This window comes from Salvelinus alpinus, chromosome 13 (genome assembly GCF_045679555.1).
Source record: "Salvelinus alpinus chromosome 13, SLU_Salpinus.1, whole genome shotgun sequence".
Taxonomy (NCBI): Eukaryota; Metazoa; Chordata; class Actinopteri; order Salmoniformes; family Salmonidae; genus Salvelinus; species Salvelinus alpinus.
This window is the reverse complement of record NC_092098.1, coordinates 15,863,396-15,888,501: the sequence shown is the minus strand read 5'-3', so window position 1 is coordinate 15,888,501 and position 25,106 is coordinate 15,863,396. Positions and strand designations below refer to the sequence as shown.

Here is a 25,106-nt window from a genome sequence, read left to right as displayed (position 1 = left end):
CTTCCTAGAGCTGGCCGCCTGGGCAAACTGAGCAATCGGGGGAGAAGGACCTTGGTCAGAAAGGTGACCAAGAACCCAATGGTCACTGACAGAGCTCGAGAGTTCCTCTGTGGAGATGGGAGAACCTTCCAGAAGGACAACCATCTCTGCAGCACTCCACCAATCAGGCATTTATAGTCTAGGGGCCAGACAGAAGCCACTCTTCAGTAAAAGGAAAATTACAGCCCGATTGGAGTTTGCCAAAAGGCACCTAAAGGACTCTGAGACAATGAGAAATAAGATTATCTGGCCTGAATGCCAAGTGTCACATCTGCAGGAAACCTGGCACCATCCCTACAGCGAAGCATGGTGGTGGCAGCATCATGCTGTGGGAATGTTTTCAAGGGGCAGGGACTGGGAGACCAGTCAGGATCGAGGGAAAGATGAACGGAGCAAAATACAGAGATCCTTGATGAAAACCTGCTCCAGAGAGCTCAGGACCTCAGACGGGGGCGACGGTTCACCTTCCAACAGGAAAACGACCCTCAGCACACAGCCAAGACAAAGCAGGAGTGACTTCGGGACAAGTCTCTGAATGTCCTTTAGTGGCCCAGCCAGAGCCCGGACTTGAACCCAATCGAACATCTCTGGAGAGACCTGGAAATAGCTGTGCAGCGATGCTCCCCATCCAACCTGACAGAGCTTGAGAGGATCTGCAGAGAAGAATGGGAGAAACTCCACAAATACAGGTGTGCCAAGCTTGTAGCTTCATACCCAAGAAGACTAGAGGCTGTAATCACTGCTAAAGGTGCTTCAACAAAGTACTGAGTAAAGTGTCTGAATACTTATATATATATATAAAAAAAAATGAAATATCACATTTACATAAGTCAGCAAAATTACCTAAAAACCCGTTTCTGCTTTGTCATTATGGGGTATTGAGTCTAGATTGATGAGGGAAAAACAACCATTTAATACATTTTTGAATAAAGCTGTAACATAACAAAAATGTAGAAAAAATAAAGTGGTCTGAATACTTTCCGAATGCACTCTACACACCTACAATACACACACAGAAATATACAGACAGTAAGACAGACACTCAGTCTTCCCAGTACGCTGCATTATGCCATGCTGTTGCCATTCATTTAATACAGCACCCATAACCAGATTCAGCTCCAATTTTAAAAACCTGATTCATTTATGGGATAACTAGTAACACTTAACAGAACAAGCAGCATAGCCAAACACGTCCAATGCCCAACGTTACCTCGTCCTGCCACAACATACACTTTACACAAAAGGTAGCAGGCATTACGGCTTTCAGTTACATTCCCTGCAGATGATCGGTAGACTATGCCGCTTTCTAGTCTACAGCTTCTACAGGTCTACATAATGGCTGCAAGAAGAAGAAAGTGTACTGTACCTGTTTAGAGTTGGGATGTTACCTCTGCAATCAGACAACACTGACTGGTTAGTTACGCAGACATCAGGAGGAGGAAGCACTCAGAAGAGTGTGTGTGAATCATAAAAAAGCTTGAGACTACATATTATGGATTCGATTTTCTACTGTCTCATGTGGTACATTTTGTTACTCTTGACAACCTAATAAATCAAAATGTCTCGTGAAGTAGGACTTCTTGTTGCCTTCTCAAGGGCTTCATGAACTAACAAGTGGCAGCACAAGGGCTGGAAGATCGTCAGAGCATGTCCCTTTTCTAGCAAGACGTCAGTGGTGACACCTTAGGGCACTGTCATACATCACATGTACTGTCTCAAACCCCCACGTTAAACTCTATGACTACTCCTCTAAAAATTCCACAATAGTTCTATGCCTTCCTAGAGGCCTATTCTTTCGTATTGGTTCATTCCTGAGGTGGGGGACATGCTTCGTTCCAATGAGGAAGCCAATCAAGCCTGGTTAATGCAAATGGGTAAAACATTTTAAGCGGGATAAACCAGTCACATGCAACAATCTGAGCACAGCAGTCAATGGTTTAACTTTGCAAATCAATGGTTTTTGTTAGACATACATTTCAAAGTGAAAAATCGAAGTCTCAGCATCACTTGGTTACTGTTGAATTGCCCACGTACAGTACAAGTCCAGAGTTTCTCTCTGCTTGTGTGTTACTGAAATAGATGTGACATATCTTCAGAAAGTTGAAAACAATCTTGCAGTCATCCAGAGGACAGACCAGAGAGAGAGAGATCAACAAAAGTGGGACTTTGCTGACAAGAGACTAGCTAGTTTCCACTCACACATTCTTGGTAAACCAGGGAAAGTATTTGTACTCTCACAGAATACCTGCTTTTGCACACGAGGAGTATCTTTCAGGGGGTGAACAGTGGTGGGGGGATAAAATAACCATGTTACCGTGGATGAGAATTGGACCGTTCAGGAGATAATGAAAGACAGTACTGTCCTTATACAGAACCTTACACACTCTTGTCTCTGTCAGCTCTCATCTCTCTTATTAGGGGAAGGGGATGGTTCTATAAGACACCTGACTATAGATCAAGCCTCCCTACTCCCTACTCCAGTCCTGCTATTAAGCATTCTCAGCCCTAGACCAGTATATATAGGAGCAACACCACATCTCCACCAGGGTACCATGCAGCAGAGTGTGTGTGTGTGTGTGTACCTGTTGGGGTGGGAGGTAGGCAGCATGAACTGGAATTCTACGATGCAGGTGTTGTCCTTTAGCTGTCTGTGTTGGACGCTGTTGAGCTCGTAGGCGATGTAGGCTCTACGTACGTACACCTGGGATGGGGAACACAAGGGAGTTAGAACAGGGTAGAGATCTGGATACAGTGGAGGAGTTTTCCCTCTACCATGAAATGTCACTCTTTGTACAGTGTCAAAAGCTGTTCAATTGCCTGGGCAACCAGCTATTGTGACTTTGAATGCAGAAAAAACACTGTCTCCTTCCTCTCACCTCTAGGGCAGCCATCCTGACCACCTGGTTACTGTGGTAGAAGAAGTTAGGCAGCACATCAAAGATGGACGTCTCGGACAGGATCAGTTTCTACCAAAGGAGAGAGAATTCAGAATCATGAAAGTGCAGAGAAATATCATTGTGATCTCATTCCACTGTCAAATAGCCATCACTTGCCGGCTACCAACCGGTTACTCAACCCTGCACCTTAGAGGCTGCTGCCCTATATTCTTAGACATGGAATCACTGGTCACTTTAATAATGGAACACTAGTGATTTTAATAATGTTTACATACTGCTTTACTCATTTCATATGTATATACTGTATTCTACTGTTCATTTTTGTTTTGTTTACCCCTATTTCTCCCCAATTTCGTGATATCTAATTAGTAGTTACAGTCTTGTCCCATCGCTGCAACTCCTGTACGGACTCGGGAGAGGCGAAGGTTGAGAGCCGCGAGTCCACCGAAACACAACCCAACCAAGCCGCACTGCTTCTTGACACAATGCTTGTTTAACCCGGAAGCCAGCCGCACCAATGTGTCGCAGGAATCACCGTACACCTGACGACCGTGTCAGCGTGCAATGCGCCCGGCACGCCACAGGAGTGGCTAGAGACGATGGGAAAGGAACATCCCTGCAGGCCAAACCCTCCCCTAACCCGGATGACTCTGGGCCAATTGTGCGCCGCCCCATGGCTCTCCCGTGCTCGCGGCTGGCTGCGACAGAGCCTGGACTCGAACCCAGAATCTCTAGTGGCACAGATAGCACTGCGATGCAGTGCCTCTGACCACTGAGCCTATCGGGAGGCCCCTTTATTCTATTCTATTTTAGTCAACGCCACGCCAACATTGCTCATCCTAATATTTATATATTTCTTAATTCCATTATTTTACATTAGATTTGTGTGTATTGTTGTGAATTGTTAGATACTACTGCACTGTTGGAGCTAGGAACACAAGCATTTCGCTACACCGCAAAAACATCTGATAAATATGTGTATGTGCCTAATAAAATGTGGTTTGAAAAGCTTTCTACTTCATTGAGTGTCTGAATGGCCTCCAGCAATGGCAGTAAAAAGTCAACAACGGCCATGGTCCCTACCTGCAGGTTCTCGATGCAGAACTGGTGCCCGTACATGTCGATGGCAGAGAGGAAGATGGACTCCACCTGGTTGTGGCGGAGCTCGTAGGAGGGGAGGTGGGAGGCGATCAGCACCTGAGGAGGAGACAGAGGGGAGTGAGAAGATGACAACACTAAGCCTGACCAATCAAAAACAAGAGAACATTTAGAGATACAGGAAGTGATGCATTACGGACCTGGCGGGCACGCAGTGCCACCTTGGCGTTGGTGGTCTTGCTGAGCTGGGTGAGCTCTGTCAGAATGGCCATCAGCTCGTCAGTCAGGGTGGGGTCACGACCACACAGCTGGTCCTACACACAGGGAGAACACAGTTAACTCTGTCTAACACACATGACAAATGTATTTCTAAAGAGGGAAGGACTTACAATGAGCATCGTGACCAGGAGGTTCTTCTTGGTGACCTGGGCGTGTGAGAAGATGTAGTTTAACACGTTGGCCATGTTGCTCTTGTTCTCCTCACGCAGTGTGAACACACACTTGTCGTAGTGTCCTGGAATCACACACACACAGTATACAGGATTCAGAAGAGAAATCAAATCAACCGGAGCTCAAAGGAAGGTGCAAATTAAAAGTTTGTTGTGTAACAGTACCCTCATGTGGACAAATAGAGCAAGTGCAGTCCTGAGAAGACCATTGAATCCTATTCATAAATCAAAGACAGGCAGGACTAATAATCAAAGGCTAATCCTTTCCATTTCCCCTATACCAACTCAGGAAAACCCATTGCTTTACATAGCCTGTTAATGCCAGCAGTAGAGTCCAATGTTCCTCACCATTCTGGAACTGGACCTCTACTTTGAGGTACTGCCTAAGCAGGTCCATCACCACGGCCTTCATGTGACCACGGATGCCACTGCGGTACCTGGGCAGAGAGACAAAATGTCATGGTCAGTGACAATATCAGTATGAATGTATGAATCAGTATCAGTATGAATGTATGAATCAGTATCAGTATGAATGTATGAATCAGTATCAGTATGAATGTATGAATCAGTATGAATCAGTATGTGTCTTTAGAATCATGTTTGTGTGCGTATGGGTTGCTAGGTACAGTTGAAGTCGGATGTTTACATACACCTTAGCCAAATACATTTGAACTCAGTTTCACAATTCCTGACATTTAATCCCAGTAAAATTCCCTGTTTTAGGTCAGTTAGGATCACCACTTTATTTTAAGAATGTGAAATGTCAGAATAATAACGGAGAGAATTATTTATTTCAGCTTTTACTTCTTTCATCACATTCCCAGTGGGTCAGAAGTTTACATACACTCAATCAGTATTTGGTAGCATTGCCTTTAAATTGTTTAACTAGAGTGAAACATTTCGGGTAGCCTTCCACAAGCTTCCCACAATAAGTTGGGTGAATTTTGGGCCATTTCTCCTGACAGAGCTGGTGTAACTGAGTCAGGTTTGTAGGCCTCCTAGCTCACACACGCTTTTTCAGTTCTGCCCACAAATGTTCTATAGGATTGGGGTCAGGGCTTTGTGATGGTCCCTCCAATACCTAGACTTTGTTGTCCTTAAGCCATTTTGCCACAACTTTGGAAGTATACTTGGGGTCATTGTCCATTTGGAAGACCCATTTGACCAAGCTTTAACTTCCTGACTGATGTCTTGAGATGTTGCTTCAATATATCCACATCATTTTCCTACCTCATGATGCCATCTATTTTGTGAAGTGCACCAGTCCCTCCTGCAGCAATGCACCCCCACAACATCATGCTGCCACCCCTGTGCTTTACGGTTGGGATGGTGTTCTTCAGCTGGCAAGCTTCCCCTTTTTCCTCCAAACATAACGATGGTCATTATGGTCAAATTGTTCTATTTTTGTTTAATCAGGTCAGAGGACATTTCTCCAAAATGTACGATCTTTGTCCCCATGTGCAGTTGCAAACCGTAGTCTGGCTTTTTTATGGCGGTTTTGGAGCAGTGGCTTCTTCCTTGCTGAGCGGCCATTCAGGATATGTCGATATAGGACTCGTTTTACTGTTGAAATAGATACTTTTGTACCGGTTTCCTCCAGCATCTTCACAAGGTCCTTTGCTGTTGTTCTGGGATAGTGTGCACTTTTCGCACCAAAGTACTTTCATCTCTAGGAGACAGAACGCAGCTCCTTCCTGAGCGGTATGACGGCTGCATGGTCCCATGGTGTTTATATACTTGCGTACTATTGTTTGTACAGATGAATGTGGTACTTTCAGGCGTTTGGAAATTGCTCCCAAGGATGAACCAGACTTGTGGAGGTCTACAATTGTTTTCTGAGGTCTTGGCTGATTTCTTCTGATTTTCCCCATGATGTCAAGCAAAGAGGCACTGAGTTTGAAGGTAGGCCTTGAAATACATCCACAGGAACATCTCCAATTGACTCAAATTATGTCAATTAGCTTATCAGAGGCTTCTAAAGCCATTTTAGAATTTTCCAAGCTGTTTAAAAGGCACAGTCAACTTAGTGTATATAAACTTCTGACCCACCGGAATTGTGATACAGTGATTTATAAGTGAAATAATCTGTCTGTAAACAATTGTTGGAAAAATTACTTGTGTCATATGCACAAAGTAGATGTCCTAACAGACATGCCAAAACTATAGTGAAAAACGAGTTTTAATGACTCCAACCTAAGTGTATGTAAACTTCCGACTTCAACTGTATCATCAGGTCATTTAAAGCCCTGAAGCTGAGAGCAGGACTCACCTCTGCACCAGCTGTACGATGCTCTGAGTGTTCATGAAGAACACCTCTCTTTCTGACTTCCTGTTCAGAGTGGCAGCATGACTGTCCAGGATGTTGGCAATCTGGAAGAACAGGCAAAATCAGTCAGGTGTATTCCTAATGAACTCTGCATATCAACTCCACAGAACCATAAATAATACAATAACCAACCTGAATAATACAGTGTGTGTGTGTGTGTGTGTGTACCTGCTGGCTGGGGAACTGGCAGAGCACTGAGGTAATGTTGCTGGCGTACTGGGCCATCTCCTTCTTGATGCACTTCTCCACAGCGAGGGGGATCCGGCCTGACACACTGGTCATAATGTCCTGCAGCTCCAACAGAGGCAGAGAGGGGTCCCGGAGAGTCTTCATCAGCGTCTCCACCCATTCTTTTAGCTGGGGAAACACACATTCACAATATTACCAACTGATATTGATTAACGTACAAACACAGAATACTGCCATCTTTTGTTTGTAGATTGTTGTGTGTGCTGTGATGGACCACTTACCTTCCCACTGAAAAAGAGTTCAGGCAGGCAGAAGCCATTCATGACGTGCACAAGGTGGTCCAGGGTGCTGTGGAAGACCCTGTGGAGCTTCTCTCCTCTCAATGCCACCGCCTGGATGACGGGCAGCGCCCCGTGGTACAACTCCGCCTGAGACACACACGTTACAACATACTTTTAGTCTTGCATCAAAACGTACTGTATAGCTATCCACGTTTCCATTACAAAATACAAGGAGCATATTTAGTCTAAAAATTGCTAAATTCCCCAGTGTCAGACACACCGTCCCTTACTGACCTGTTGGACTCTGCTAGGATCATCTAACTGCAGCTTGGCGATGACACAGCCAGGCTCCAGCACGGCACCAGCCCTCTTCACATAGTGGATACAGCCAGACTCCAGCGCCGTCAGAGTCATCACCATCTTCATCACCTGACACAGTTACACACGCGGTTTACATGGCTGCTTGCTCTACTAACGGAGTGTGTGACCATGGCCACAACTATATCACACACACACACCTCTATCTCAGCGTAACACTGGCCAGAGAACACGTGCCCCCCGTCCTCCACGGTGTACTGGATGAGTTTCCCTGCTGAGAGCGAGCGAAGCAGCGACGGGTCGTTCTCCTTCTCAAACACACACGTCTTGTTCCCAATGGTGATGCGGTACCTGGCGGGGAAAGAATCTCTTTTAGTCCATTGCCCAAATCAACCCCAAGCTAACCTCAACATTCCTTTAAATAAAGAATGCATCTATTCTGTCTATCTATCTTTCTTTCCTTCCATCCATCCTACCGGTCCACCTCCTCCTTCATGTAGGTGGTGTAGCTGCTGCCGTCGTAGGAGAGCAACAGGCCCCCGTCGCTGAGGCGATGGACGTCCACCTCGGCAGAGGTGCTGTTCATGATGACCACGTAAGAGTTGGGGGACTGACGCGTCACCTTCAGACAATACTTAGTACCCTCATAGATCAATTCCACCTCAACTGTGTTGAGAAGAGTGTGCGCGGGCAGCACCTGGCCTCTGTAGAGGGGGAGAGAGGAGGAGAAGAGAGGAGAGTGAGATGGTGTGTGTGTGTGTGTTTGTGTGTGTTCTTAAAATGCTTAAAATAGTGTTGACCTTTCTAGAGAGTGCAGGAAGTTGGAGACACTGTTCCTCAGGTTGACGTCGGCCACGTGGAGAGCCCCGCTCACTATGCCCAGCATGGTGTCAGGACGCTCCGCCTGCATCTTCTCGGAGATGAGTCTGTCCAGCCAGCCTGTGTCGATGGTGTTGTGCTGGAAGCTCTCAGTCTCCAGCAGCTTGATGAGGTACTCCACTGTGGTCCTGAAGTCTCCTCTGATCGACAGCTCCTTCAGGGCCACCACCATGTTACTGAACACACACAGGAGAGGTGTTACCACACATCATTGGGTCTTACTGACAACACACACACAAAACACAATTAACTTTACATGATTTTCTCCCCTAGTGTGTGTACTCACGAGATGGCCTCCTCTCGGTTCTCTCCCCAGGAGAAGCAGTGGCCAAACTGGGAGTCTGCAAACTCATGCAGGCCTCCGGCCGCGGCCACACTGAAGTATCCCCACACATTCTTGTTACTGCGGAAGTTCAGCTCCTGCACTGTGCCCGAGCTCGGCTTGAAACCTTCATCAGGGTTCTCACTGGTGATGCGTGCAGCGATGACATGTCCCCGTGGGGAGGGGGCCGTGGACAGACCCTCAAAGTCAATCATAGAGTCTCCCCAGGGCTGGACACCATACATCAATCTGATGTCCTTGATACGGTGAAGGGGAATCCCCATGGAAATCTGAGGAAGAAGAAACAGTTCCGGTCTGTAGTAGAAGGAAGTTCCTGTTAAACGAATGAGTCTTGAAAATAATTCGTAAAAATCCAAATAACTTCACAGATCTTCATTGTAAAGGGTTTAAACACTGTTTCCCATGCTTGTTCAATGAACCATAAACAATTCATGAACTTGCACCTGTGGAACGGTCATTAAGACACTAACAGCTTACAGACGGTAGGCAATTAAGGTCACAGTTATGAAAACTTAGGACACTAAAGAGGCGTTTCTACGGACTCTGAAAAACAACAAAAGAAAGATGCCCAGGGTCCCTGCTCATCTGTGTGAATGTGCCTTAGGCATGCTGCAAGGAGGCATGAGGACTGCAGATGTGGCCAGGGCAATAAATTGCAATGTCCGTACTGTGATATGCCTAAGACAGCGCTACAGAGAGACAGGACGGAAAGCTGATCATCCTCGCAGTGGCAGACCACGTGTAACAACACCTGCACAGGATTGGTGCATCCGAACATCACATCTGCGGGACAGGTACAGGATGGCAACAACTGCCCGAGTTACACCAGGAACGCACAATCCCTCCATCAGTGCTCAGACTGTCCGCAATAGGCTGAGAGAGGCTGGACTGAGGGCTTGTAGGCCTGTTGTAAGGCAGGTCCTCACCAGACATCACCGGCAACAACGTCACCTATGGGCACAAACCCACCGTCGCTGATCCAGACAGGACTGGCAAAAAGTGCTCTTCGCCGACGAGTTGCGGTTTTGTCTCACCAGGGGTGATGGTCGGATTCGCGTTTATCGTCGAAGGAATGAGCATTACACCGAGGCTTGTACTCTGGAGCGGGATCGATTTGGAGGTGGAGGGTCCGTCATGGTCTGGAACAGTGTGTCACAGCATCATCGGACTGAGCTTGTTGTCATTGCAGGCAATCTCAATGCTGTGCGTTACAGGGAAGACATCCTCCTCCCTCATGTGGTACCCTTCCTCCGGGCTCATCCTGACATGACCCTCCAGCTTGACAATACCACCAGCCATACTGCTCGTTCTGTGCGTGATTACCTGCAAGACAGGAATGTCAGTGTTCTGGCCAGCGAAGAGCCCGGATCTTAATCCCATTGAGCACGTCTGGGACCTGTTGGATCGGAGGGTGAGGGCCATTCCCCCCAGAAATATCCAGAAACTTGCAGGTGCCTTGGTGGAAGAGTGGGGTAACATCTCACAGAAAAAACTGGCAAAGCTGATGCAGTCCATGAGGAGGAGATGCACTGCAGTACTAATGCAGCTGGTGGCCACACCAGATTGACTGTTACTTTTGATTTTGACCCTCCCTTTGTTCAGGGACACATTATTCAATTTCTGTTAGTCACATGTCTGTGGAACTTGTTCAATTTTTGTCTCAGGTGTTGAATCTTGTTATGTTCATATAAATATTTACACATGTTAAGTTAAAATAAACGCAGTTGACAGTGAGAGGACGTTTCTTTTTTTGCTGAGTATATATATAGGGTTTTTCTTAATTTTTTATTATTTTCTACATTGTAGAATAATAGTGAAGACATCAAAACCATGAAATAACACATATGGAATCATGTAGTAACCTAAACAAAAAGTGTTAAACAACAATAGCCACCCTTTGGCTTGATGACAGCTTTGCGCACTCTTGGCAATGTATATTTACCCAAAAATATATGGGGGATGGGAAATGATGCAGACAATTACATTGATGGAAGCTACCATCTGCAATATTAAAGCTGATCCACCCCCTAAAAAAATCTAATAATAAAAATGTTTGCTAGCGTTTTAATTGGCTGACTATAGAAGAACATTGGGTCTTGAATGATATTTCTCTCTCACTTAGAACACGGTTATTAACTTTCTCCTCTTCCTGGCCAGGGCCCAGTTTCCTGATAGCGATGGAACTTAGGCTTAAGTGTTTTAATGATGCATTATCGTTCCTACGGCAGAAGTTGTGACATACTTTCCCCAGAACACCACGCAGAGAGAAAGTTTGCTAAATGTGTCGTTAAACCATGTGTCGATACTGACGATGGATCAGCTCCTATAGAGATATTACCACCGATGGCTACAAATAGTCTGAGGCGGCTTATTATGTTTACCCAATAATAATACACTAAACCACAGATGTCACATCATTGCACAGACGTTGTTACACATCATTAAATAAATTCAGGCAAAAAATAATAAACTGAAAGTAGCAAAATATAACTCAATTGATTGGACATGAAATGTATTTCAATATGATTTAAATACACAGAGTGTACAAAACATTAAGAACACCTTCCCGATATTGAGTTGCACCCCCATTTGATCCACTCAGAAAAGCCACAATTCGTTGACGCATGGACTCTACAAGGTGTTGAAAGCATTCCACAGGGATGCTGGGCCATGTTGACTCCAATGTTTCCCACAGTTGTGTCACGTTGGCTGGATGTCCTTTGGGTGGTGGACCATTCTTGATACACATGGGAAACAGTTGAGTGTGAAAATTTCAAAACAGCTCTTACACCATTGAATTTTTATTTAACTAGGCAAGTCAGTTAAGAACAAATTATTTTTTACAATGACAGCCCACCCCGGCCAAACCCTAACCCGGATGATGCAGGGCCAATTGTGCGCCGCCCTATGGGACACCCAATCACGGCCAGTTGTGATACAGCCTGGAATCGAACCAGGGTCTGTAGTGACACCTCTAGCATTGAGATGCAGTGCCTTAGACCGCTGCACCACTCGGGAGCCCAAAAAAATTGCATTATCATAATTTTCACAATTTCACAGTATTATTCAAACCTCATAGTGTGGAAATATATATAAAAACACAGTAAATCACATTTTTGACTGCACTGGGCCTTTAAGATGCTTTTGAGAAACCTTTGTTCATCTCACTGAGAGGAATCACAGCTTGTTGTATCCCACTGTTGTCCGTCTGATCCTTCCTGCCCAGTGAGATTAGACAGTGTCAACGCTGCGGATAGGTGGACAGAGAGTATATCCCTCCCCTACAGCAGCAGCTCTGTCGGTCTGTCCTCCACCACTGACCAACATACTGCTGAGTGGACACGTGACCCACCACAGACATACATACTGCTGAGTGGACACGTGACCCACCACTGACCAACATACTGCTGAGTAGACACGTGACCCACCACAGACCTACATACTGCTGAGTGGACACGTGACCCACCACAGACCTACATACTGCTGAGTGGACACGTGACCCACCACTGACCAACATACTGCTGAGTGGACACGTGACCCACCACAGACATACATACTGCTGAGTGGACACGTGACCCACCACTGACCAACATACTGCTGAGTAGACACGTGACCCACCACAGACCTACATACTGCTGAGTGGACACGTGACACACCACCACCACTGATGCTGGAGGTGTCTGGAACACCCCCAGAGGGGTGGTGAGGAGGAGGAAGAGGGAGGGGTGGATTTTTCATGTTTCTGCACATTAGCTCACTCCAACCTAACCAGTTACCATGGAGACAGAGGCCCGGGATGAAACTAACCATCGAGAGCAGTGAGGTGTGCCTACACAACAGAGACGTACGACACAGACTGAATAGGAGCTGGACACACATTGCTGCTGAAACTGACCTGCAGCTGTGCAGCAGGCAGGTTGACGTCGGCCACCATCTCAGTGCAGGGGTGCTCCACCTGCAGACGAGGGTTGAGTTCTAGGAAGTAGAAGCTGCCATCTTGGCTGTAGAGATACTCCACTGTGCCAGCACTGACATAGCCCACCATCTTAGCCAGCTTCACCGCACACTGAGGAGTGAGGAACAGACACAGTCACAACTTGGCAACCTAACCACAGAGCAACGAGTCCATCTGGCCATAGTCCCTCTCAAATTTCAACACATTGACATGGCTCCCTCAATGGTAATGTCTCCATCCAATAGCACAAATTGTGCCATACCCTCTCCATGTCCTCAAACACGTCTGAGGTGGAGATGGTGGCGGGCGCCTCCTCTATGATCTTCTGGTGTCGCCGCTGTACAGAGCAGTCCCTGCCGAACAGGGAGATGGCATTGCCGTACTGGTCGGCCAGGAGCTGGACCTCCAGGTGACGAGCGTGTTTGGCCAGCTGCATCACGAAGATGGGTGAGCCCGGAACCTCTGTCTGGACCTGAGCCAAGGAGAAGGGAGCATGATGGGTTAGTCAGAATCTAAATCATACTGAACATGTCTTTCAGCCCATCATAACCATATAGTGATACTGGAATTAGACTGGACCTCACCTGTCTGAAGAGGTTGGGGAAGTCATCAGCACAGTTGACTTTGCGGATGCCCTTTCCTCCACCTCCCTCGGAGGCCTTCACCATCACGGGGTAGCCCACCACCTCCGCAGCCTTCAGTCCTGCCTCCACATCATGGATGCAGCCCAGCTCATACAGATCCGGGGGAACGTTGATGATCCTCTTCTTCTGGTCGCTCTCTGACCACTCTACTGTTAGCCCTGAGACACACACACACACACACCACGGGATCAGTCTCTGACAACACACTTACTTCAAAGCCATCCAGAGTATTCAACGGTACAGACATACCTGCTCCACTCCAGGGCAGGGTTGGGATGCCAGCTGTCTGAGCCACGATGGATGAAGCGATCTTGTCCCCTAGTGCCCACATGGCCTGGCTAGGAGGACCTGGAAGTAGGCACAGAACACATCATCTTACAGGACAGAGGGGCTAAAAGCAGTATCCATGGCTCTGTGTGTGGCTGGAAGACTCAGTGGAGAGGAGATAGTAGGAAACACAGTCTTACCCATGAAGGCAATGCCATTCTTCATGAGCAGCTCTGGCAGTTTGGGATTCTCTGAGGCGTGACCCCACCCAGCCCATACAGCCTGGAGAAATCATTACAAACACAACAAGTTCAAATACAGGTTACAAGAGAGTTCAATCACTATTTAGAAGAAAGTCTACTCTAGGCCTAAATAAATGGATGTTTAGGAGTACCTGCACAGGTATACGCTTGGCAATGTCCAGAATGAGCTCCACATTGGCATAGTTGTTGTTATTGGTCCCTCCTGGCACAGGCACATAGTGGTCGGCCATCTTTATGTACTCTGTAGAAGATAGTGGGGTGAAAACTGTTTAGCTCTGCTCTGCCCATAAAATAGCATGTATAACAGTCCAACATTTCATCTCATCTTTCGTCTCTAAATATTAGCTTGCTATCATCACATCTAAAACATCACCACCAGTGTCAAACCATTTACACATGATAGCATTTTGAGAAAGCCATTATTTTCTACACAATCAGACAAAGCCCTTTCTGCTGAACTAGGTCAGGGTTGCCTGTTCAGTGCAGTGCAGGTTTAAACCAACAGACATCCTGCTCTGGTCCATTCTTGGAAGCCTAGTGGGTCTGCTTGTTTAAACACATTAGACTGGCTGGAGTTTTGTCCTGTCTCTCTCTGGTTCATTAAGCAAAGTTAGAGGGGCTGGGTAGAGAATAGAGACACGGCTACTCCGCTGTTACTAGTTGTGATGATACCGTAATGTAAAGCTCACCTGCGTTGGCCTTCAGGTCCTCAGGGGTTACCATGACGACAAAGCGGATGGCGCGCTCGTTGCGAAACATCTCGTAAGCCCAGCGGCGGATGGAGCGCATGCATTTGACCGCTGCGATGCCGTTGTTGGCAATGAGGACCTGAGATGGGAAGAGGTGTGAGCGGGGGACTAGCCTCTGAAATGACTGTATGTCAAAAATATGGTAAAACCAGGCCCTAGAAGCTAAAGAAGCCCTGGCCTTACCTTCTCGATGACCTTATTCCCACCAAAGCGGGTAACAAACTCGGCGGGGGAGGCCACGGTGAAATCTCTCTGCAGGTCGATGCGACGCCGGTCTCGGCCCTGCTTGACCAGGTGCAGCCCAGACATGCTCGGTCTGTGTGAACAACTGAAATTACTTCAGCATGAAGAGAACACCGTAGTGTAAGGTTGGTGGGGGGGGGTCACGATCCCCCAGCATTTGTCATCAACATATTATTTTACATTCATCCATAATAACTTCTATAATAAGAAGACGTGAAAGTTCATGCTACAGTCAACATACACAACAAGCATACGGCTAACGGCCCAAACTACACTTGACACGTAGCGTAAGCATAGCGCACACGTAGCTCAAGACCAGCGCTGGTGAAACAGTCACTGTGATCCATCAGAGATGTTACACCAGCCGTGCCATCAGCACGTGCGTGGAACGCAGTTGCAGCGTCTTTTTACACCAAGTCTAATTTAAGCGTAAGCCTTCTTCGGCCAGGAAAAACACCAATAGAGATCTTTGTGACCTTGTTGGCTGACTGAGCTTTCAGCTGTCTTTTAACCCTTCACACTCCTGGGAATTGGCCTAAATGGATAGGGCTACATTTAAATGTTTCTTACAGAGGAAACATGAAAAGCATAACCACAGTAGCAATTGAAAAGGAACAGTTGAGATAATTGTATAATTTTTTTATTTAACCTTTATTTAACTAGGCAAGTCAGTTGAGAACAAATTCTTATTTACAATGGACTGCCTACCCCGTCCAAACCCTAACCCAGGCGACGCTGGGCCAATTGTGCGCCGCCCTATGGGACTCCCAATCACAGCCGGTTGTGATACAGCCTGGATAATGGCAAAATGATTAGACCAAAGTTGAGTACACAACAGTTCTCCTGACAAGACTGAATCCAAATATTACACTATTGATTTTATGTGCATTTTACATTTACACTACTTTTTGCTGCATTCGTTGATAAAGAAATCTGAAAATACTCTGGATACGCATAGTAACACAAGACAAGCCTATTCCTGGAAAATGTTGGGTAGGCGCAACCTAACACAAAAAAATAACAAAGCTGCGATGATAAAAGAGCTACTGTGATTAGATTAGACTGTGTGGTGGACACTGGCCAAGGCAGAACATTTTTCCTCCTCAAAACATAACTGCTTACTAATATCAAGACACTGCTAAAACTAGTGCTCTAATGGTCACATCAAGGGACAGAACCATCATGGATCAATGTAAACAGTCCACTCTACCTACAGTAAAAAAAATACTTGAAATCAATGTCCTTGTCTTTAACTGAGTAGGCATATCGGCCCCTGAGGAGAAGACTAAATGTTCTCTCGTTTTTCTGAACTGTACACAATTAGATCTTCCACGACTAAAAAAAAGGAACAGCACACCATCACCAACCAGTCGCAGGAGGAGCTCAATCCTAACATGTTATTAACATGCTAGGGCAACCTGCAAGGTTTTCCTCAGGGGGGAAAAAAATAGGGCACCTAAACTAGGTTGCACCCTCAGAGAGAGCCAGTGGGAGGATGGATCCAGTCACCCAGGAGGGTGTGTCAGGGACAGAACCCCTCAGTGTGCGTTCGGCCGGCTGCTGTGGCCTGACACTGCACTGTTGCATCATGATGGCATGCTACAGACACACAGACAGAAGCCTCTGAATGAAGCCCCAGAGAATGAAGCTCCCAGAGAAGGGCACTTCCCACCATCTGAGCTCCCCCTTGTCCTATGGGAGAGAGCTGCGGGCTCTGCCAGTAATTCCGGTTTCATCATCAACCCTCCCCATCACATACTCAGGCACACAGGACAGGTCAGCTGTAGAGAGCTGTGAAACTAATCACTGAAACGTGAGGTGCTAAAAGAGGATCATGAAAAACCTTTCCCTCTATCTCTGTCAGAAAGGTACATCATAACAGCCTGCAACCTCAGACAATCCCATATAGACTGGAGGTAAATACCTGAGCATGATGTTTGGTTATACTTAACTATTGGAATGTGATTCAGATATCAAGTTCTTTCTATCATGCTACGGAATGATTGCCCCATCAGCTAATATAAGAGTGTGTACTGTACACCGCTATTTTCCAATCATGGCTTTGGAAAGTAGTGCCAGGTGTGTGGAAAGAGTTAGCTGACAGGTGAACAGCAGTGTGAGTGGAATTGGAGACAGATATTTACTTCTTCGTCAGTATTCTGGCCCACCACAACACTAAAACCCTACTGCTAGACTGACTGTAGTAGGCCTGACTCTCACGTCAGTCTGTTACAACTATTCAATTCCAACAACAGCCCAAACCTGTGGCAGGCATATAGTTGAACCAAAACTCACTAGAATAGCCTACATACGAAACACAGAGTTCGCAACAAGAAAGACTGAGAAACAAATCTGAACACCATTCTAAATGAATAGCCTGAGCCTACTGTATGTGTACGAATGTTTACATATTCTTCTGGCCAGCACCACATCTGCATTCACAATGTCCATTCTCTAGAGCCTAGTCCCAGTGGCTGTAAAAAGAGCCACTGAATACAAAGGAGAGCTGGTGAGGCCAGGCTCCAGGGAGAGCTCAGGGCTCAGAGCTGAGGTTGTTGGCAATGGGACAGCAGCAGGGAGGGCAGTCCATCCAGAACACACAGCTCCTCTATAGCAAGCAGGCATGGTGTGAAGCTGGCCTGGCCACGTTTTTCACACACACCACCCACCCACAGCAGAGAAGCAAGGGAGGCCCGCCAGGGGGAGATCACTGAACCCAGTGTTCTCCTGCTGCTGCCATTTCAGAATACTCCTCTCCAGACTCGTCTGATATCTGTATTGGAGGTTTCTCCATCCCATACAACTGGGGCCAGATTATTGCTGCAAAAAAAACTGTGCAGTACCATTTTGTATAAGGCATTGAGATACTGGTAACCTCAGTATAGATGCTATGATTAAACACCTCTGTGTGGTTGCCATGCCTGGAAACACAACACAAACAGAGAGGCTCAGGGAACACAAACCAGAGAGAAAAGCCCGGGTTCTGACCTCATGTGGGGGCCGTCGATGTGGTCGAAGCCCATCTCGTAGGTGCTGTTCTCTGAGCTGAGGCTAGAAGTGGGGGATATGGAGTGCTCCTTCTCCTCCAGGCCCAGCGTCAGGTCTGGCTTTCCCAGGATCTCATCCTCAGAGTTCTCCTCCGACACAGAGCCGATGATGAAGTTGGAGTGCAGCGCAGCAAGGTTCGGGGCAGCAGCCTTATTGGCAGGCGCGTCCTGCTGTGCCATGGCTGGACCGTCACCACGTTGGCAGGCTGCGAACACTGTGGAGGGAAAGGAGTGGATGAGGAGAGTCAAAACCACAAGTATTTATAAAGCTGGAGATAGCGCTGAGTCCTCAAGTAAGTCAGGGCCACAGCGTGATGACACCAGGCCGTCCTGGCATTGGCTGCTGTTTGTCAGATTGCGTCAGTGAGAGTTTCACAAAAATGATGTTGACCCTGCATTCATATTGCAAGACATTGCAAAATAATGGTACAGAGGGCATTACCTCCCCATCCTCCTTAAATAAAATGCTTACTGTAACTGTAATATATATTTATTTATACATACATACACATATAGTTACAACAAACTTCAATCCAAAACCACTGGTTTGAAAGGCATGGTCTGCCTCGCTATTTGCTAGTCTTTGCGAGGGTATAATTTTCTTAAACTACAACTGTGCACGAGCAGAGAAACTAGAACAAGACAGACACACCTTGCCAGCATTAGTTTTAGCTGCTTGCTGGACCTGAAAAACAAGCCCAACAATGCAGCGAACAGCACTGAACATAGACGTACCCCACATGATAATGATAGGCTCTAATGATAACGATAGGAAACAAATGTCGCCCCGCACCCTGGTCCAAAACTGGTTTATCTTATGGATGGGAATCCAATGTCGAACAAGCAAATTAAATCAAATCATGCTAGTAATGTTGTGTCGCGTTATGGCTAACCAAAATCATATAAATCAAAAAACACTCGTTAGTCTCAATAGAACTCTAGTCGATGTGAATGAGCAGGGAGGTTTCACAAATAGTTTCTGGCTATCTAGGTAGTTAGCTAGAAAGACAGACCGGTATCTTGTTAACGTTGGCTAAGTTATTACAACAGCATGTGAGGTGTCGGACAGCTAGCTAGCAAGATACCGGTCTGCTAACGTTACTGTAACTTACAGTCAGTGTAGCTAATTAGCTTATCACCTAGCTATGCTAGCAAGCTAACAGTTAAGACTCAGTACTCACCGTGAGAAATAAACCGACAAGCAATCCTGAATCGTTGATCCCAAAGGATTGGTGGTGATTTATTTAATTCACTCTGGTGTCAGACATGTCTTTCCAACCGGTGATGACAAAAAAACACATTATGATGAGCTAATGTGACTACAAGAGGCGCATTTAACAGTAGGGAGTGGTATGATGCGAAGATGGGTTACTTTTGGCCATCCACCTCTGACCTTGGCTGTGTTGCAGTAGCGGGCCAATCGGATTCCCCGAAAATATCCGAGGCGGGCAGAAAGAGACAAAACTGGAATTGACTGGGAGGAGGTGTGCCCAATAAGAAAACATTTCTACCATCCCACGTGTTTGGTCCAGTATGGCCTGATCTGTTCAAACCTATCCTCCCTGGCAGGCTGGCAAAGTCATTTCTGATCGTACAATAGTTTCCAGACTATTCTGATTTAACAAAAAGAAAAGAAAAAACACAGGGTATGATGTGTAACGTACCAGGAACCATACCAAGTACAAGATATTGCATAACAGCATACACACCATTTAGCAGTACACACCATTTAGCAGTGGCGTAAAGTACTGAAGTAAAAATACTTTAAACTATTACTTCAGTTGTTTTTTGGGTTACCTGTACTTTACGATATATATTTTGAACAACTTTTACTTTTACTTCAGAACAACAGGCAATATGTGTTTCTTGTCCTTTTAAAAGAACAAATCAAGCTCTGATGTAGGGTGGATTATTTTTGTTAAATAGACTGTCATTATCTCAGTAGTTGTCCCCCAATGATTAAAAACTGTTGTTGTTGCACCTAATGAGCAGCTATAGATTTTCATTGAAATAAACTGAGGGAGTTGGGACATGGTACAGGAGATTTCCCTTTTGCAACTGGATCCCTACCCACACCCAAACCTGACTGTCCTACTCATTATACAGAACCTGAACTGTACTTTGGACCATCACCTGGCTGACGCACCACAGTTTGGCTGGTCAAAGGCCCCTGTGTCCCCAGTAAACGTGTAGCCTTGACCCTTATGACTTACCCAGAGCTGCCAGAGATGTGGTAAGATCAGATCTAACGCCAATTGGGCGAATTACAGACAGTCTGCAATACCTTGTCTGTCTGCTTGATCAGTAACTTTTCCCTGTTCCCCATCATGTTACTGAGTGAAACCGTTAAAGCAGTCTGTATGTCTGCCTGACATGATTGTTATAATTTTGATTATAAATAGGCCTTCTTGTTGTTATTTGGAGCTATTTATCTCAACGCAGACTCACAATGGAGACGGAATAGGTTGAAATGAGTCCATGTTTAAAACAGGTCCTTCAAGTATAACCTGATGGGTTTTGGGGAGGCAGCAGGACTGACACTTTCTCCGAATCAGTTGTTCCTCACTCAACCCCCTAGTCTAAGCCCTGTCTAAACTGGGGGAGGGGGTTCTACTAAGCTAGGACAACTATTGTTTTCACTATATATTCTACCTCTTGGTGATGTCATTCGGAAACACAATGTCAACTTTCACTGCTATACGGACGACACACAGCTATACATTTCGATGAAACATGGTGAAACCCCAAAATTGCCTACCCTGGAAGCCTGTGTTTCAGACATAAGGAAGTGGATGGCGGCAAATGTTTTACTTTTAAAACAGAGATGCTTGTTCTAGGTCCCAAGAAACAAAGAGATCCGCTGTTGCATCTGACAATTCATCTTGATGGTTGTACAGTTGTCTCAAATAAAACTGTGAAGGACTTTGGCGTTACTCTGGGCAATGATCTCTCTTTTGACTAACATATCAATAATATTTAAAGGACAGCTTTTTTCCATCTTTGTAACATTTAACAAAACAGAAACTTTTTGTTCAAAAATGATGCAGAAAAACTAATCCATGCTTTTGTCACTTCTAATTAGACTACTGCAATGATCCACTCTCTGGCTACCAATATAAAGTACTAAATACATTTCAATTTGTGCTAAACACAGCTGCTAGAATCTTTTTACATTTACATTTTACATTTAAGTCATTTAGCAGACGCTCTTATCCAGAGCGACTTACAAATTGGTGCATTCACCTTATGATATCCAGTGGAACAACCACTTTACAATAGTGCATCTAACTCTTTTAAGGGGGGGGGGGGGGGGGGTTAGAAGGATTACTTTATCCTATCCTAGGTATTCCTTAAAGAGGTGGGGTTTCAGGTGTCTCCGGAAGGTGGTGATTGACTCCGCTGACCTGGCGTCGTGAGGGAGTTTGTTCCACCATTGGGGTGCCAGAGCAGCGAACAGTTTTGACTGGGCTGAGCGGGAACTGTGTCTTGAATCTTGACTAGAACCCCAAAATTAGATGATTTTACCACCAAGCTAGCCTCTCTACACTGGCTTCCTGTTAAGGCTAGCGCTGATTTCAAGGTTTTACGGCTAACCTACAAAGCATTACATGGGCTTGCCACTACCTATCTCTCAGATTTGGTCCTGCCGTACATACCTACACATACGCTACGGTCACAAGACACAGGCCTCCTTACTGTCCCTAGAATTTCTAAGCAAACAGCTGGAAGCAGGGCTTTATCCTATAGAGCTCCATTTTTATGGAATGGTCTGCCTATCCATGTGAGAGACTGAGACTCGGTCTCGATCTTTAAGTCTTTACTGAAGACGCATCTCTTCAGTAGGTCCTATGATTGAGTGTAGTCTGGCCCAGGGGTGTGAAGGTGAACAGCAAGGCACTGGAGCGACGAACCACCCATGCTGTCTCTGCCTGGCCGGCTCCCCTCCCTCCCCTTGGATTCTCTGCCTCTTACCTTATTACGGTGCTGAGTCACTGACTTACTAGTGCTCTTCCATGCCGTCCCTAGGAGGGGTGCGTCACTTGAGTGGGTTTAGTCACAGACGTGATCTTGCTGTCTGGTTTTGCGCTCCCTCAGGCTTGTGCAGTGGAGGAGATCTTTGTGGGCTATACTCAGCCTTGTCTCAGGGTAGTAAGTTGGTGGTCTGTTGATATCCCTCTAGTGGTGTGGGGACTGTGCTTTGGCAAAGTGGGTGGGGTTATATCCTGCCTGGTTGGCCCTGTCCGGGGGTATCGTCAGAAGGGGCCACAGTGTCCCCCGACCCACCCCTGTCTCAGCCTCCAGTATCTATGATGAAATAGTCTATGCCGGGGGGGCTAGGGTCAGTCTGTTATATCTGGTGTAATTCTCCTGTCTTATCTGGTGTCCTGTGTGAATTTAAGTATGCTCCCTCTAATTCTCTCTCTCTCCCTCTCTCACTTCCCTCCCGGAGGACATGAACCCTAGGACCATGGCTCAGGACTACCTGGACTGTTGACTCCTGGCTGTTCCCAGTCCACCTGGTCGTGCTGCTGCTGCACTTTCAACTGTTCTGCATGCAGCTATGGAACCCTGACCTGTTCGACTCTCTGTCACTACTTCCGCCGAAGTTGGTCCCTCTCCTTGTTCGGGCGGCGTTCGGCGGTCGACGTCACCGGCTTTCTAGTCGCCACCGATCCATGTTTAATTTTCGTTTGGTTTTGTCTTCATTATACACACCTGATTTCTATTCCATTAATTATGTTCCTTATTTAACCCTCTGGCTTCCCTCTCTGTTTTGTGCGTTATTGTTTGTCATGTGGGTTCGTGTTCTTGTGCTTTGGATTTTTGTGTTTTCCGTGTTGGAATATTATTCTTAATTTTTGAGTACTGTCGGACTATACTCATCTCTGTGTCCTGCGCCTGACTCCACCTTTCTCCATTTCACCAACACCCCCACAGAATAACGCACCGTCAAATGGAGTCAGCAGGTACAGCCAGCCCTCCTCTCCCAATGGAGGAGCGTGTTCAGCAGCACGCGACCATGTTACAGAGTCTGGGTACAGCCATGGATCGCGTGCTGAAAACCATGGAACGATGGGAGAGAGGGGGTTTTCCGGTCAACCCATCAGCACCTCTCCAGGTCCCACAACAACCGACACAGATGTCCACACCTCCTTCATCAGGATCCAGGTGGATTCGCTCCCGGGAGCGTATGATGGAACGGCTGCCGGGTGCCAGGGGTTCATACTCCAGCTGGAGCTCTACCTGGCAGCTGTTCAGCCGGCCCCCTCGGGACGCGAGAGAGTGAGCGCCCTCATCTCTTGTCTGACTGGAAAAGCACTGGTCTGGGCCAACGCCATCTGGGGAAGAGAAGGCCCAACGTTGGACAACTACGAAGATTTCACGCTTCCGGGCGGTTTTCGATCATCCACCTGAAGGGAGAGTGGCGTGGGAACGCTTGTTCCATTTAAGACAGGGGATGAGGAGCGCTCAAGAGTTCGCTCTGGACCTTAGAACTCTGGCTGCCGGCGCGGGATGGAATGAGCGGGCCCTGATCGACCACTACAGGTGTAGTTTACGAGAGGACGTTCGTAGGGAGCTAGCCTGCAGGGACACCACCCTTAACCTGGACCAGCTGGTGGACCTATCCATCCGGTTGGATAACCTGTTGGCCTCCCGCGGACGTCCGGATCGGGGTCCGTCAGTTCCATCCCCCAGCACCTCTGATCCTACTCCCATGGAGCTGGGGGGTGCTGCTATGAGGGGGACCGGAGGGGGGACCATTCCCTGCACCACCTGTGGCCGCAGAGGAGACCCTGCTGGTCAGTGCTGGGGAGGTTCTCCAGGGAGTAGAGGTGGCAGGCGGAGCACTGGTGGATCATCTCAGGTGAGTAGGCACACACCTCACCCAGAGCTCTCTGTTGCACACATGTGGTTGTATATAGCATTTCCTGAGTTTTCCCAGTTCCAGCATAAGGCGCTAGTAGATTCAGGCGCAGCTGGGAACTTTATTGACCGTACTTTTGCACTTAGTTTAGGGATCCCTATTGTTCCTGTTGATGTTCCCTTCCCTGTACATGCCTTAGATAGTCGTCTTTTGGGGTCAGGGCTAATCAGGGAGGTCACAGCTCCACTCCGTTTGATAACGCAGGAGAGTCATGAGGAGAGTATTAGTCTCTTTCTGATCGACTCTCCTGCGTATCCTGTTGTGTTGGGCCTTCCCTGGTTGGCTTCTCATGATCCCACTATTTCGTGGCAACAGAGGGCTCTCAAGGGATGGTCCCGTCAGTGCTCAGGGAGGTGTGTAGGTGTTTCCTTCGGTGCCACTACGGTGGAGAGTCCAAACCAGGTATCCACCGTGCACATTCCTCCCGAATATGCCGATTTGGCACTCGCCTTCTGTAAAAAGAAGGCGACTCAATTACCACCCCATCGACAGGGGGATTGTGGGATAAATCTCCTGGTAGACGCTGCACTTCCCAAGAGTCACGTGTATCCTCTGTCACAGGAGGAGACGGCGGCTATGGAAACATATGTCACCGAATCTCTGGGACAGGGATACATTCGGCCTTCCATTTCACCTCTCTCCTCGAGTTTATTTTTTGTGAAGAAGAAAGATGGAGGTTTGCGCCCGTGTATAGACTATCGAGGTTTGAATCAAATCTACCTCTCATAGCCAGTATGACAGAGTCTTTGCACGGGGCGCGCTTCTTCACAAAATTGAACCTCAGGAGCGCGTACAACCTGGTACGTATTAAGGCGGGGGATGAGTGGAAGATGGCATTTAGCACCACATTTGGGCACTATGAATATCTCGTCCTACCGTACGGGTTAATGAATGCTCCATCAGTCTTCCAATCCTTTGTAGATGAGATTTTCAGGGACCTGCACGGACAGGGTGTAGTGGTGTATATAGATGATATTCTAATATACTCCGCTACACGCGCCGAGCATGTGTCTCTGGTGCGCAAGGTGCTTGGTCGACTGTTGGAGCATGACCTGTACGTCAAGGCTGAGAAATGTCTGTTCTTCCAACAGTCTATCTCTTTCCTAGGGTACCGCTTTTCAGCGTCAGGGGTAGAGATGGAGAATGACCGCATTTCAGCCGTGCGTAATTGGCCGACTCCAACCACGGTAAAG

The 25,106-nt window shown here is 46.9% G+C and overlaps 1 protein-coding gene across 9 annotated transcripts in view; it reads right to left on the bottom strand.

Annotated features, from left to right (window-relative positions):
* The window catches only part of LOC139537188 (acetyl-CoA carboxylase-like), a 44,303-nt gene extending 24,957 nt beyond the window's left edge, over positions 1 to 19,346 (bottom strand). For 3 of the 9 annotated variants that reach the window (XM_071338215.1, XM_071338218.1, XM_071338219.1), the window contains exons 1-25: positions 19,169 to 19,328; positions 17,929 to 18,202; positions 14,881 to 15,034; positions 14,638 to 14,776; positions 14,080 to 14,189; positions 13,886 to 13,967; positions 13,668 to 13,766; positions 13,359 to 13,576; positions 13,037 to 13,246; positions 12,715 to 12,885; positions 8,763 to 9,088; positions 8,398 to 8,652; positions 8,074 to 8,301; positions 7,798 to 7,948; positions 7,574 to 7,708; positions 7,280 to 7,426; positions 6,978 to 7,166; positions 6,753 to 6,853; positions 4,832 to 4,920; positions 4,424 to 4,548; positions 4,235 to 4,348; positions 4,020 to 4,133; positions 2,916 to 3,005; positions 2,622 to 2,740; positions 1,406 to 1,429 (exon numbers count right to left, since the gene is read on the bottom strand). In XM_071338215.1, the coding sequence (XP_071194316.1) occupies positions 1,406 to 1,429; positions 2,622 to 2,740; positions 2,916 to 3,005; positions 4,020 to 4,133; positions 4,235 to 4,348; positions 4,424 to 4,548; positions 4,832 to 4,920; positions 6,753 to 6,853; positions 6,978 to 7,166; positions 7,280 to 7,426; positions 7,574 to 7,708; positions 7,798 to 7,948; positions 8,074 to 8,301; positions 8,398 to 8,652; positions 8,763 to 9,088; positions 12,715 to 12,885; positions 13,037 to 13,246; positions 13,359 to 13,576; positions 13,668 to 13,766; positions 13,886 to 13,967; positions 14,080 to 14,189; positions 14,638 to 14,776; positions 14,881 to 15,034; positions 17,929 to 18,167 (3,629 nt within the window). In that variant the 5' untranslated portion in view covers positions 18,168 to 18,202; positions 19,169 to 19,328. Of the gene's footprint in view, positions 1 to 1,405; positions 1,430 to 2,621; positions 2,741 to 2,915; positions 3,006 to 4,019; positions 4,134 to 4,234; positions 4,349 to 4,423; positions 4,549 to 4,831; positions 4,921 to 6,752; positions 6,854 to 6,977; positions 7,167 to 7,279; positions 7,427 to 7,573; positions 7,709 to 7,797; positions 7,949 to 8,073; positions 8,302 to 8,397; positions 8,653 to 8,762; positions 9,089 to 12,714; positions 12,886 to 13,036; positions 13,247 to 13,358; positions 13,577 to 13,667; positions 13,767 to 13,885; positions 13,968 to 14,079; positions 14,190 to 14,637; positions 14,777 to 14,880; positions 15,035 to 17,928; positions 18,203 to 19,168 lie in introns of all 9 variants that reach the window. The other 6 variants (XM_071338220.1, XM_071338223.1, XM_071338224.1 and 3 more) reach the window with 5 other exon arrangements.
* Between the last annotated feature and the right edge of the window lie 5,760 nt (positions 19,347 to 25,106).